General features: G+C 45.8%; 1 protein-coding gene across 1 annotated transcript in view; it reads right to left on the bottom strand.

The window, feature by feature from the left end:
* Window positions 1-13,217, bottom strand: part of LOC138497698 (Y+L amino acid transporter 2-like) — a 461,544-nt gene that overhangs the window by 410,719 nt on the left and 37,608 nt on the right. Inside the window, exon 2 of the mRNA XM_069621313.1 lies at window positions 3,254-3,801. Within this exon, the coding sequence (XP_069477414.1) occupies window positions 3,254-3,782 (529 nt within the window). The 5' untranslated portion in view covers window positions 3,783-3,801. The remainder of the gene's footprint in view (window positions 1-3,253; window positions 3,802-13,217) is intronic.

Here is a 13,217-nt window from a genome sequence, read left to right as displayed (position 1 = left end):
TACTTCCACAGGCCCTCTCTCGGTCTCCACATGCTACACAAACAAAAAAATTATACAATAAAATAGCAAACCAAAACAATAAGCTAAAATAACAACCACTACTTCATCTCATTCCCCCACCCAATATATATTTGGGCACAGGAAACCGAGCCCCTACTATTTGTATGCTCTTACACAATTAGAAATATGGCGCCACCTTCTCTCCTAGCTCAGAAAGGATCCCCCAGTTCTGTTTCCCTCCTCATATCCTTATAACAATAATAATGCTAAAATACAAAATCCACTACATGGTCTTTTACATTCTCTTCCACTTAATTGTACGCCAGCTTCCCATCCACTTTCGCTCATCGTTCTATAACACACACCATCATTCCCGCTATTCCCATTCCCGCTTAACGTCAACCTCTATATGTTGTCACTCACAAGAGGTGTACCTACATCTGCGTATTCACCTGAGACCCTTCATCACAGGGTCCCAATAACGGCCTGCACCTTCCTAGGAGCCACGCCCTGCTCCAAAGAACAGACAGGAATTCTGTGAAAACGGTTCCTGTACACCACTACGGGTTGCGCGCTTGGGTCTGGTCACCTGCAGGTGAGTGGGCCCCCTACAGAGATGCGGCTTTGAAATCTGTCTTCGTGGAAAACCTGGGATCACATTGGGGTCTCCAAAAATGTAGAGAAGACCCTCAATGCTCACACCAGAAAAAATACAACCCACTAGGGAAAAAGGCCCAGCACACCTCTTGCAAGGAGAACAAAGTTTTATTTTTTTTAAAAAGACAAAGATGCATCAGCAAAGGACTCCGCTGCCACAGAGCGCTGTGATGAAAACAACATGGACGATGCATTATAAGGGTGAAAAGCCTGCTCCATATGGGATGCCAGATCATTGGTCCCACCCCTCCTGTCCATCTTCTTCCATGTGGGGTTCTTTGTTGTGCGTCATCAGGCCCACAGTTCCTAATTGGCAATTAGAAGCATCAAAATATTGCATTCTCTATCTACAGCCTAGGGTGCACCTGGTACTACAAACATGGGTGCTGTGGATACTTTCACGTCACTATAAAACCCCAGCTCAATCCCAGGCACATGCTGGCACAAGTGAAGCAGGTCTGCCATGGTTAATGTCCCGTCTTTTATAGTAACTCTGAACAAAGAGTCCAATTGGGTCACTCGCTGTAGGTGCGCTTTGAGGTTCCTCTGGAATGTCACAAGAACTTTTGGTTCAGAGGTATGAAGACCCAAGGGCACACCACTTGCTCTCAAACCACACTTGAACTTTCTCAGGTGTTGTGCTCAGTGGCCAGCCGGGGCTTTTGCCTATCAGGGCAAAGCTCATCAGGAAATTGTACAGCGCATGCCAGGTAATTAGGGCAGGAGCGGGAATCCCTGATCATTTCTCTGATAAGTCTACCCCAGTGTCTCCCACAAGTCTGAAACTCTTCTCACGCAGAGCATGCGGCCACAATCCAAAATGTGATGATATGAAATCCCCTCACCTCGATTTGCGGCTGTTCCATAACTTCAGTTTCAGAATGATCCTGAAAACCCTGCTGGAGGTTCTTCATGGTGAAATGAGGAGCAGGAAAGAGAAAAGGTGGAGTCTGGATGCCTCACTGTGTCCCACAAATATGTGTGCACCATCCCTTAGCCATGGAGGGGGGCTGGGACTGCAGGAAGGTGAAAAGAAGTATGCTAACAGTGAATGTGAAGGGGCTGTGAAAGGGGGATAGGATAGGCAGTCCCGTAACACTGCAATCTTGAGTTGGCTGCACCTCCAGCTCCTTTCTAGGTACAGCTCTATGCCTGAGCTCCTAGGAATGTTTTTGCCCGAACGAATGAAACCATTGCTAGAGCAGGGAAGCAATATTTCATTGTCTTTATGAGCTCTCCTTCCAGCGATAGAGAGGGGTTGTCATGACATGTACGTGTTATCTCCTAGAACCAAGAAGGAACTACCTCGACTATCAACAGCTATTTGCATTACAAAAGAGGGTTTAAGGGCCGACTGCTTTTACGGAGCAAGGTGGCTTTGACTTATTTACAGCCTAATATTGACACTTTTAGAGAAATTGATATGACAAGCTGGTATGACCAAGGACTAATCCCAGTGGATGTGTAGACCTATGCACAGAATGTAACTCATAGTATTGCTGTACTGTTAAAAGATGCAATCTCATACAACTACCCACACCCTATACAGCGCTCCACAATCCTCACATGGTCTGCAGCTTTATAATTTCCTCTTCACTGCCTTTTCCCAGATTGTCTGCACACTCTCTGCTTTCTAGTGACACATATGCCTCTCATGGTCGCCATCTTTTCCCACACCTCCCAATTACCATTTCTCCCTTTTGCCTGTGCATGCACTCCCTACTTGTGACATGAAAGTACTTCAGGGTCTCTAGTATGTGCAAAGCAAGTGGAGAGCCCTGCTATCTAAAGCCTGACCCTATAAGGAGCTGGCTGATGTGAGACCATGTTTGGGTGAAACTTATACTGCTGTGGCTCATGGTGTACTGCCGACAGTTCTGTTTTCTGCAGGTGCAAACCCAGGAATTGGCATAAATCAATTTCTCAATGTGCTGGAAGACCTATTGAATATCATTAGTCTGGAAGCAAGCATCCCCACTAAAGATAATCTGTGGGTCATCAGCATGATTTTGAAATCAACAACGAATAATGAAAATGTTTACAATAAACGTTAAATGAAATGGATGAAACATAGGTGCCTTCTGGAATGGCGTAGTTGGCTGACAGAGGCTTAGATGTAAGATCCCCAAGTTTAAACCTCTTGTCATTTGATTGTATTACGGTGTATCTCTTGCTCCGCATTTCGCTTTGTGGCGGCCTAGTCTAGATTGCACGACTATGTCCACCAAGCCTGGAGACAAATCCTAACAATCATCTTAACTTTACTCTTTATGTTCTATAACTAAAAAAAATTGAAGTATTTGACTAAAAGTACTTTCCGTGTGCAAATGACAAGAAATATGCGTGTCTGTGTGTACATGCATAGGTGCATTTGTGCATAACTGTATGTGTGTTTGTGGGGAATTGAGATAGGAATTATGTTTTGAACAAGAGTTGGTAAGAGTTCAAATAAAAACAAAGGGTTTTACCATTTTTGAAAGAAAGCAGGAATAACCGTACATATTGAGGTAGAGATGACATTTTATAAGATGTTCTGCCTCAGTAATAGGTAAAATCGGTAAAAACATCTATTTAATGAAAATAAAATTGTACTTACATACACATGCTGCTGCAATCAACCTGACGGCTTCATACGGTGGTGCACAAGATGGGAAAATTGGTTGTACAATGTAATTTGCAAATGTAATTGCTATAACAGCCTGAGTGGTGGGTTCAATGATTAACAAGGAGGACCATAGTCTAATGAAGGCAATAAACCCACCAAAAGCTTCCAGGATATAGGCATAACTAGCCCCGGACTTAATGATGGATGTGCCTAGTTCGGCATAGCACAACGCTCCAAACATTGAAAATATTCCTCCCAGGGCCCAAACAAGTAGCGAAAGTCCATAGGAGGAAGTGTACATTAGGACTCCTTTGGGAGACACAAATATTCCTGAGCCAATCATGTTGCCAACTATTAAAGTAATTCCATTGAACAGGGTTATTTCTTGCTTCATCTGCATTTTTTCATCATCTTGTGATGGCTTCTTGTCTACTGCATGAGTTGTTTGCATTACTGGTATTCCATTGGTATTCTCAAGCTGCTTCCTTGGAAATGCAGTCCAGAACTTCGGGCAAGGCATCTTCCCTGATTTTCATTACCTGAGGAGAATGATAGGGAGCGTCAGCTTGTTTGTTTGTTTCTTTCTTTATTTGTAATGCGCGCCAGACCAGAGGGTATCAGGGCACAAAGTACATTAATATTTTCAGCTTAAGGTTCCAGAGTTACATGGTTGCACAATTATAGGACAAATACACAGTTATAATACAAATACACAGTGATAATACAGTCAAAGGTTCCAAAACAACATCAAGATATATACATACAGGGAGCATAGTCTGAAGATAGTACATGAAAGAGATGGGTTCAACATGATGTAGGCATAATGGTGTCTATTTACATTGCAAAGGAATGAGGATAGAAGGACAATGGCTGAAGTACCAAATTTAGTGGTCGTTTTCTTTGAACCAGTTGATGATGTTATGTCTGAAGTTCAAGCACGTTTGGTCCACCCTCAAAGCGGGGGTGTAGGGGAGTTCCAGAGCTGTGCGGCTTTGAATGGGAAGCTACTTCCTCCAGCTTTTGTCAGTTGAAACCTTGGTATGATCAGGCAGTTTCTATTAGCAGTTCTGGTAGGCCGGTTGGAGGATTTTCTATTAAATCTCTCTATGAGATAGCAGGGTGCAGCGTTGTTTAGGCACTTGTGAGTTAGTGAGGCAATCTTGAGCTGGATTTTGTCGCTGGTGGAGAGCCAATTGTTCTGTCTCCTTACTTCGGAGATGTGCTCTTTCCTGGCTATACCCAATGCTACTCTAAGAGCATTATTTTGTAGAGTCTGGATTTTTCTAATGATTTGCTTTTTGGCGCATAGCTATAGGGCGTTACAATAGTCCAATTTGGACAGAATTAGAGCTCTGGCAAGAATTGTACAACTGTTTTTAGATAGAAATGGTTTGCCAGCTCTGATCAGCTTGCATTTGTAAGCCGAGGCAGAGGAAATGGAGTTTACCTGATTGGCAAAGGTCGGGGTAGAGTTTAGGTAAAAGCCTATGGTTTTTACCTCTTTGGTGACCTTGATAGTGTTGCCATCAATATTGAAGGAGGTGTATTTGTCACCAAGTTTATTGAGATTGGGTGTAGTTCCCAAAATGATGAGTTCAATTTTGTCATCATTCAGGCATAGACCATGGACCACCATCCATGCCTGGATGATGAGGTAAATTGTATTTACCAAGGCCAAATCCTTATCATAATCCCCAGTAAGTGCTATTAGAATCCGGGTATCATCTGCAAAATTAGTGTAGGTGACCAAGATAATCCATATCATAGAAAAGGGGCTTAGTGAATATATTATACATTGTGGGTGAAACACATGAACCCTGATGGGAATCGGTTCTGCTGTTGCTGATGGTGAGAAGACTCTCATAGTCCTGTCATAGTCCTGTTGCTTAAGAAGGATTGGATCCAGGCTATGGCCTTCTGAGTCAAGGTGATTACATAAGACCTTGTGGTCCAACAAGTTGAACGCTGCCGAGAGATCAAGAAGGAGTAGTAAGGCTGATTTCCCTTTATCTCTCCGCTCATTGACTTGGTCAATCAGCATGACTTGATAAATCAGCACAGTCTCGGTACCATGTTGGGGTCTGAATCCTGATTGCTGTGCTCCTAGTAATTGGTTATACTCCGGGTAATCCTGTATTGGAGATAGGCCACCCTATCTAAATATTTTTGTAGGAATGGCACTGGTGTTATGGGCCTATAGTTGGTAGGTATAGTGGTATCTAATGTCTGTTTTTTGAGGACTTTGAGTACCTAGGACTCCTCTAGATTACTTGGGTTGGTGCCGGTAGTGAATGAAGCATTGATTGGCTTCGAGATAAAGAGCGGCAAGCCTCTGGCCACATCTTTAATGATTTGGGCTGGGCTTATATCTCCCTGGCAATTAGACGGTTTGAGAGAGAGGATTTTTTCAACCTCTAATATTGAGAATTTGGTAAAGCTAAAATGTTGTGCTGGTTTAGATAGAAGCAATGAAGTGCTAACCTGTGTGGTCAAGATGGGTATGTTATGTTTTCTGTTGGCGATTTTGTCCTGAAGAGTGGTGATTTTGTTAGCGAGGGCCTTCTGTATGTGGGAACACCAAGTTTTGTCCTTTACACAGTTGTCAGGCACAGGGATCGGGCCTTCAAGTTCTTTTAGAATAACAAAGATTTCCTTTGTACTTTAATTTGCTTGCAGGATCCTGTTATTCACTTTATTTACATCAGAAGGTGTTATATTCATTAACTAGGGTGGTAGGATCAGAGGTAGGAGTTTATCTGTGGTAATGTTCTTTTTATTCCTCGTTAAGGTGGGATTAAGTTGTTTTTGGTTAAGAGAATTTTAGCATCTAAAGTAAATGCTACAATATGGTGGTCTGTCCATATCTGAGGGGTTATGGCAGTAATAGAGGCATTACAATTGTAGTCTGCCACACAATCGAGTGTTCTACCTTTGTCGTGGGTTGGTAGGGTCATTTTCTGAGTGAGGCAGAGTTCAGTGAGGACATTGGCTATTACTACTGGTTGCTGGTCTTTAGGGTCGTTGAATCCCAGGTTGAGATCCCCGAGCAAGAGTACTTTCGAGGTATTTTTTAGATTGTCAGAAAGAATAGTGGAGATATCCTCCTTGAATGCGGCACTGGGACCTGGAGGTCCGTATATTAGGTGAATGGTAAGTATTTGGGAGTCGGAGATGGGTAGTTTGGCAGTGAGGGATTCACAGGATTTGACATCAGGGGATGGGGTAGTCTCAAGGATTTGGCTTTGAGAGCTATGCCTCCTCCGCGAGTCTCGGTTCTGTCTGCTCTAAGAATGGTATAGTCGCCGGGTACTGCGAGCATGAGAGCAGGGCCTGCTGCTGCTTGTAGCCATGATTCAGTAATGGCTAAAAAGTCATAATTTTCTACCTGGATTAGGTCAGCTATCTCTGTAGCATGAGCCACTAAGGACCTAGAATTTATTAAGGCCCCCTTAAGGTTTGGAACGTAATTCTCTGTCAATGGGCCAGGTGAGGTACTGTTGTTTACTTCATCAGTCGTTGTCGGGAAATGGGGTTTATTCTGTTTGTATTTTCTGTGGGTGGGATTGTCAATCGTGGGTGTAGATAGAGTAGTAGGGTTAGTATTTTTGGTTATGGTAATTTGCTTGTTATAGTGGCATTTTCTTCTAAGGCCAATGTTGGTTATTAAGCTAGTATGTGGTTCGAAAAAAATGTGTTGGTCTGGAGCGGAGTCTAATGTTTCTGGATGAGAAATGACAGGGTATATTAGTTCTAGGTGGACTCTGGGTAAGATTAGCAGTGAGTGACAATTGTCGTCGACCCAAGTTGCTGGGTGCCGAGGGGGTGCATGCGTCACCTGATATAGCTACCATGTTATTTGTAGTGATAGGGTCTGGAGCAAGAGTATTAGAGAGGTCCATGGCGTCTAGTACTAGTGCCAGTATGGCCCACCATAAAATACACTGTGATCCGAGGCGTACATAGTGCACCTGATTTGCGTTTTAGTAGCATAGGTTAATTCACTTGACCAGCAGTATAACAGTTTGCACTTTGGTACAATAGGCTAGTTGAGATGGCAGGCAAAAGATTGGTTACCTTTTAGTCGGCTAATTCCATATTCAGACCCCCAGATTATAGCGATTTTGCGATCCCGCAAAATGCCGCGAAAACAGCCGTTTTGCTTTTAAAGTAATCTGCAAAAATTACTGTTTTCAAAAAAATAATACTCAGGGTGCCAGGTTCTCAACTTTCTTTTACACATGAAATGCGCTAACACATCTTATCATTTGCGCCCCAAAAAAGTGCAGCCCAATCCACAAGGGACACACATATGGGCACATTTTATATGAGCTCCCATTCAGATGGCCTTTTTCACCTCCTTGATCAAATAAAGTTGCGTTTCTGTCAATTTAAAAGCGCATCCCTCTTTTCCAAGCAAGATGCACTTTTAAATGTGCAGAAATTGTAGGCAACCCTACGCGCACGGGATGTGGGGCTGCCACTGCATGACAGGGTCTTTCCTGACCCTGTCATGCATTTCTTTTAAGGTATGAACCGCTGCTGTGTCGCTTGCATTTCTGTTCCTCAAACAGGATAAAAATGCATTTTTTGGGTCGCATTTTACAGTGGCAGGCACCTGGAGGGACTGTCCCTGTGAAAGGGGCTGGGAGCTTGCAGAACACTGTCGGGAGAGCGATTTTATTCAAAGTACTGCCCATTTTGATGACAAAAATCGATCGAATGTTACAATTTGACCTATTTCGTCCAGTAGTATTCGATTGCTTTTTATAAATACTGAACATGTGTTGCGGGGGTGTCACCCGCTCCCCATGTTCAGTATTTATGGTCTAGGGTGGTTGCAGAAGTGTTTTCCCCTTTTTCCTCAAAATTGGAGGCGGGAGCAGAAAAAAAGAAAATAATGAAAAAGGGACTCTGCAGAGTCGGGTCCGACTCACGTTAGAGGGACAGATCTGGCACCGCAGGGTTGCAGGGGAAGCGGCAGCGACCAAGCAGTTAAGTAGGGGAGGGGTGGGGGTGATGATAGGGACATTTTGGGTTGTTTGGCTGAAGTGCAAATCAATTCACAGCGAAATTGACCACGGTCAATTCCGCCGCAATTAATTACACTTAGGTCAAACAACCCAGAACACCATTCAAGGCAGCTGGCCAGCGCACAATTTGCGCTACAGCTCAAGCCTGTGGAAATGCGCCGGTCACCTTTGAGTGACCTGCTCATTTCCAAAAATGGGTGGTCTAAAAATAGCATATCCTCCATTCTTTTTTTAAATGCCCCATTTTTTGAGGAACTGGGTCAAAATCTGCATTTAAAAAAAATAAAAAAAATGGTTACACTATGAGAGAGAGTGAGAGTGATGGGTGAGATGTGAAGTGATAGGCAAGAAAGCAGAGGGAGAGCAGTGGGTCAGAGGAGGAAGCGCTGCACAAGAGAGCAGAGGAAGCAGTGATGCAGTGGCCCAGAAATCTGAGAGCGAGCGGAGGTACAGAAAGTAGAGGGAGCGTGTGGTCAGTGAGCCAGAAAGCAGAGAGGAAGCTGTTGGCCAGAAAGAGGCAGTGAGCTGCAGATTGGGAAAAAGGATGAGGGAAGAGTGCGATAGAATGGGAGAAAGGATGCAAGATGCAGAAGCAGCACAAAAGAATGAAGGACTGCATAATGCGAGAGGAATTGTAGAGTGTAAGGTGTGAGTTAGGAGTATGATTTGGAGTGTGGCAGGGGCTGGGCAGTGCAAATTGTGACTTGACAGTGTGACATAGCACGTGAGTATTTGCATGACAGAGTGAGAGGTTAAGGAATGCACGTTGTGATGGAGAGTTGGTGAGATGTTTGTTGGTGAGAGAGGTGTGTGGGTGTTTGGGGGATTGGAAAACATAGAAGGGGAATATTTTCAGCATTACAACTGATAATTATTAATTTAGATAATACTATTAAATAGGCCTGAACATTAAACCGGAAATGTAGCCAAATCAAACACTGTTATGCCAAGCCAGAGACATCTGGGACTCTTCCTATTAAATTATTACAAAAGATACATAATACTGATACCCTGGCTCTCTTGTAGCCTTGCACTCTGCCTATTTCCTGCAATGTGGCAATCTTACACCCTCCAGTTAATACAAAATGCCCCGCAAAAATGCCGCAATAAATAAAAGTTTGTGCCGCAAAATTTGCCATTTAATGCCGCAAAATTTGCCATTTCATGCCGCAAAATCCTGGAAGGTCTGCATATTAGCTATGCAGGTACTAGCATGTGATCAGTTTGCTAATGAAGACTCAAATACACACAGAATGCAGTGGGCTAGTTCAGATCAACTCCAGAACAGATAAAATACGGTGGGCTAGTTGGGTTAGACTCGAATGCACATAGAATACAATGGGCTAGTTCAGATAAATTCCAAAACACATGAAATGCAGTAGGCTAGTTGGGGTAGACTCAAAAGCACAAAAACACAGTAGACTAGTTCGAACATTGTGCCATAGGCAAGTTAGGTATGAATGCAGATCGAGTTAGGTGCAAGGAGGTGATGAGCATAGATGCACCCTTTAGCAGTAGGCTAGATGAAACAGTTCAAACAGGAACTGTGAATGCGTCGGCACTAAGCCATTAACAGAGACATATATGGGCATGTAGGATACTTATACATACAACAGTCAGCATAGTCAGTCAAATAATTGACAGTGCAAGGCTGCATTTTCTAAGATCTGTACAAAATATCTCTCGTGAATAAAATGTAGCCTCTGTGTTATTACTTTGAATCCAGCTTTTACACATTTTTAAATTTGGATTCTGCATTTTTTCTTATAGCACTCCTTTTATTTTCGCGGGCCTCGTGTTTCCAATAGCCATGCCACCTCTATTCAACCTCCACCCTTTTCTAACTTAACGTTTCCCCTGACCCGTATGTATTTTTTGGCACTTTCGATAATGTATTGGATACTACCTTTTCTTTGTAAAGTATTTCTGGCTTATTTTCCTTTCAGTATTTTCATTAAACCAGCAAACTAACGGACATACAGCTGGCTGGTTACCCAGGATCCTTAACATCGAGCATTCTCCATGAGGACCTGACAGTCGTCCATTGTAAATACACATTTTACCAATGAGCCCTTCTCTGTAGTGGCTCGGATGTCAGATAGACACATGGTGCCACAATGTTTTCATTTGGCAAGGTAAATACATACTGTGTAGATTGTCACACTGATGGCACTTTTTTATGAACCGCAATACACCCGGTGTTGAGTTCGCGGGCCCGCGGTCTATGCGCAGGGGCTGGCAGTGAGCAGATAGGCCGCGCGGCCTGCGGCGCAGCTCCAGCTGGAGCTTGAAATAATGTACACCCACGCTGGTGCTGGGTCTGCCCCGGAACTGCCTCCCGAACGCGGGGGCGGGGCTTTTATTAGAACGCCCTGCGTCACCGCGCAGCGGGACGCAGGGCGGAACGTAACATTCCTCCTTTATTATAAAACAAAACAAAACACATAGCTGTAACTGCCAAAACCAACTGCGAGGTCCAACAACAACTGTCTGTCTTCAACACTCAGCCGCCCTGCTATTAGGGTTCAGGGTGCCAACGCACCGGCTACCACACATAGTCACTTAGCTTAGCTGGGGGCCTTGTTGTTGTCCTCAGTCCGTATCGTCCTTCGCGGGGGTCACTCCCCCTTGCTTCCGGCTCTGTTCCATCTTCGCGGTTCAGGTCCTCGCGGCCGGGTCCATTCACCGGCTCCCAGTCTCCATCCCTCGCTCCGTCGTTCTCAGGGACGGCCTCCGGCTCTTCTTCACTGGGAGGAGTGTCCTCGCCTTCACAAGGGCCCTCCTTGTCGGTCCACAGTGTACGTGGTACTGCCTTGAACCATGACGCATTCCTCGTCACTTGACGGTTTCCCCGTGCCACCGTCACCATGGTTCCATGCCGGTTGCTGACGGTCCATGGAAGTTCTTCGTACCTGGTGTCCAGTTTAGACTTGGAGGGGTTTCGTAGCATGATGACCTGGTCACCCACTTGATAATGGGACGGCCTCGCTCTCCGCTTGCCACTCATGTGTTCGTTGGCATCCCTTCTCCTTCTCTCTGTGCGTTCCTCGTTCACTGTGTCCGGGGTTCTGCTTGGGTGATGCGGGATTGAGGATCTGATTACGGTGCCGAACATGAGGTCCGCTGGCGGAATGCCGGTTGTGCTGTGAGGCGTGACCCGGTAATTTCGGAGGAATCGGAAAAGGTCAACCTTCCAAGGGCTGGCGTTAGCCTTAGATACTCTGAGCACCTTATTTATAGTCCTCATAAATCGCTCCACATCCCCGTTTGCCTGGGGGTGTCTTGGAGTGATGTGGTGATACTTGACATTGAGTTCCTGTAGATACTTTTTGAACTCCTCCCCTGTAAACGGCGGCCCATTGTCGCTCTTGATTGAGACAGGTAGTCCGTGAGTCGCGAACATTTTCTCAAGTGCCGGAATTACCACTTCTGCTGCTGTGGACTCAACTACCTCGACTTCCGGGTATCGAGAGTGATCATCAACCGCCACCAACAGGTGGAGACCTTCTCGGAGCTTGCAGAAGTCAATGCTGATGGCCTCCCATCGAGAGCGGCCCCGTTCTGCTGATATGATAGGTTCCGGGTTTGGCGGGGCCCCCGTGATTTGACAGGGTAGGCACGTGGCAACGAGTGTCTCGACCCGCTCTTCGATCTGGGGAAACCATACTCGGTGCCGAATGCGGGCTTTCGTCCTCACCAGTCCTTGGTGTCCTTCATGTGCTAGGGCCACTATCCTGTCTTGTAGTTTGAGGGGTATCACGATGCGGTTTCCCCGTAGCAACAATCCACCTTCCGTGACTGACAGGTCTTGCCGCACTGTGAATATGCCAGACAGAAAACCTTTGGCTTCGGCTGTTCTGTTGTGGGTGTGTCTCATGAAAGTCTTCCAATCACCGGAAAGGATGGCATTTTTCACTAAGTCACAACACGGGTCCTGGTGTGTTTCCGCCTCTATCTCCTCGATGCTCACCGCCTTGGGTCTCATTGCGCGCACTACTTGGCATATGTGTTCCTCTGTCTCTGCCGCCACTTGGATCTCTTGTTGAGTGGCCTCTCGCGGATGCCTGGAGAGATAGTCCGCAGGGTTTCCGCTGCCTGGTTGATATACGAGATCAAAGTCATACTGCTGGAGGTGCAGTAACCACTTGGTTATTCGGGCCGGAGGGTGTGCAGATGTTCCCATGAATATTGGTAGCAGGGGCTTGTGGTCCGTGATTGTTGTGAAATGGCGCCCATAAAGATAGAGGTGAAAGTGTCGGCACCCCCACAGCACGGCAATGGCCTCCTTTTCGATGTGTGAGTACCTTTGTTCAGTCTCTGTGAGGGCTCTCGACGCATATGCAATCGGTCTCTTCTCCCCTTCTCTCGTGACTTGCATCAAGATGGCTCCGAGCCCTACGGGGCTGGCATCTACAAACAGCTCTGTGGGCAGTTCAGTGTTGTAGTAGGCCATCTTGGTGTCAGCTGAGAGGGAGTTCTTGATGCTCTCGAACGCGTCCTGGCACGTTGACCCCCATTCCCACTTGACGTTGGCCTTCGTGAGTTCCCGCAGCGGCTCAGATAGCGTGGCCAGGTTTCGGATGAACCTCCCGCAGTAGGTGGCCATTCCTAAGAAACTGCGCACTTCCGTGGGGGTCATCGGTGGGCTTGCCGCCTGGATGTCTGCGACCTTCTGCGGGTCAGGTGAGATGCCTGTGCTGCCAAACTTGTAGCCGAAAAAAGTGATCTCGGATTTAAGAAACTCGCACTTTTCCCTGTGTATTGTGAGCCCAACCTCTTGTAGACGGCCCAGTAGGGCGTGAAGCCTCTTGACGTGTGTTTCTTTGTCGGGGGCGTGAATCAGAATGTCATCGCTCACGTTGAGGACACCGGGGATGCCCCTGATGACCTCCTGGATGGTTTGCTGGAACACCTCCGCGGCAGAT

Source organism: Ambystoma mexicanum, chromosome 5q, assembly GCF_040938575.1.
Source record: "Ambystoma mexicanum isolate Mex_15411 chromosome 5q, UKY_AmexF1_1, whole genome shotgun sequence".
NCBI lineage: Eukaryota > Metazoa > Chordata > Amphibia > Caudata > Ambystomatidae > Ambystoma > Ambystoma mexicanum.
This window is presented reverse-complemented; position numbering and strand designations above follow the sequence as displayed.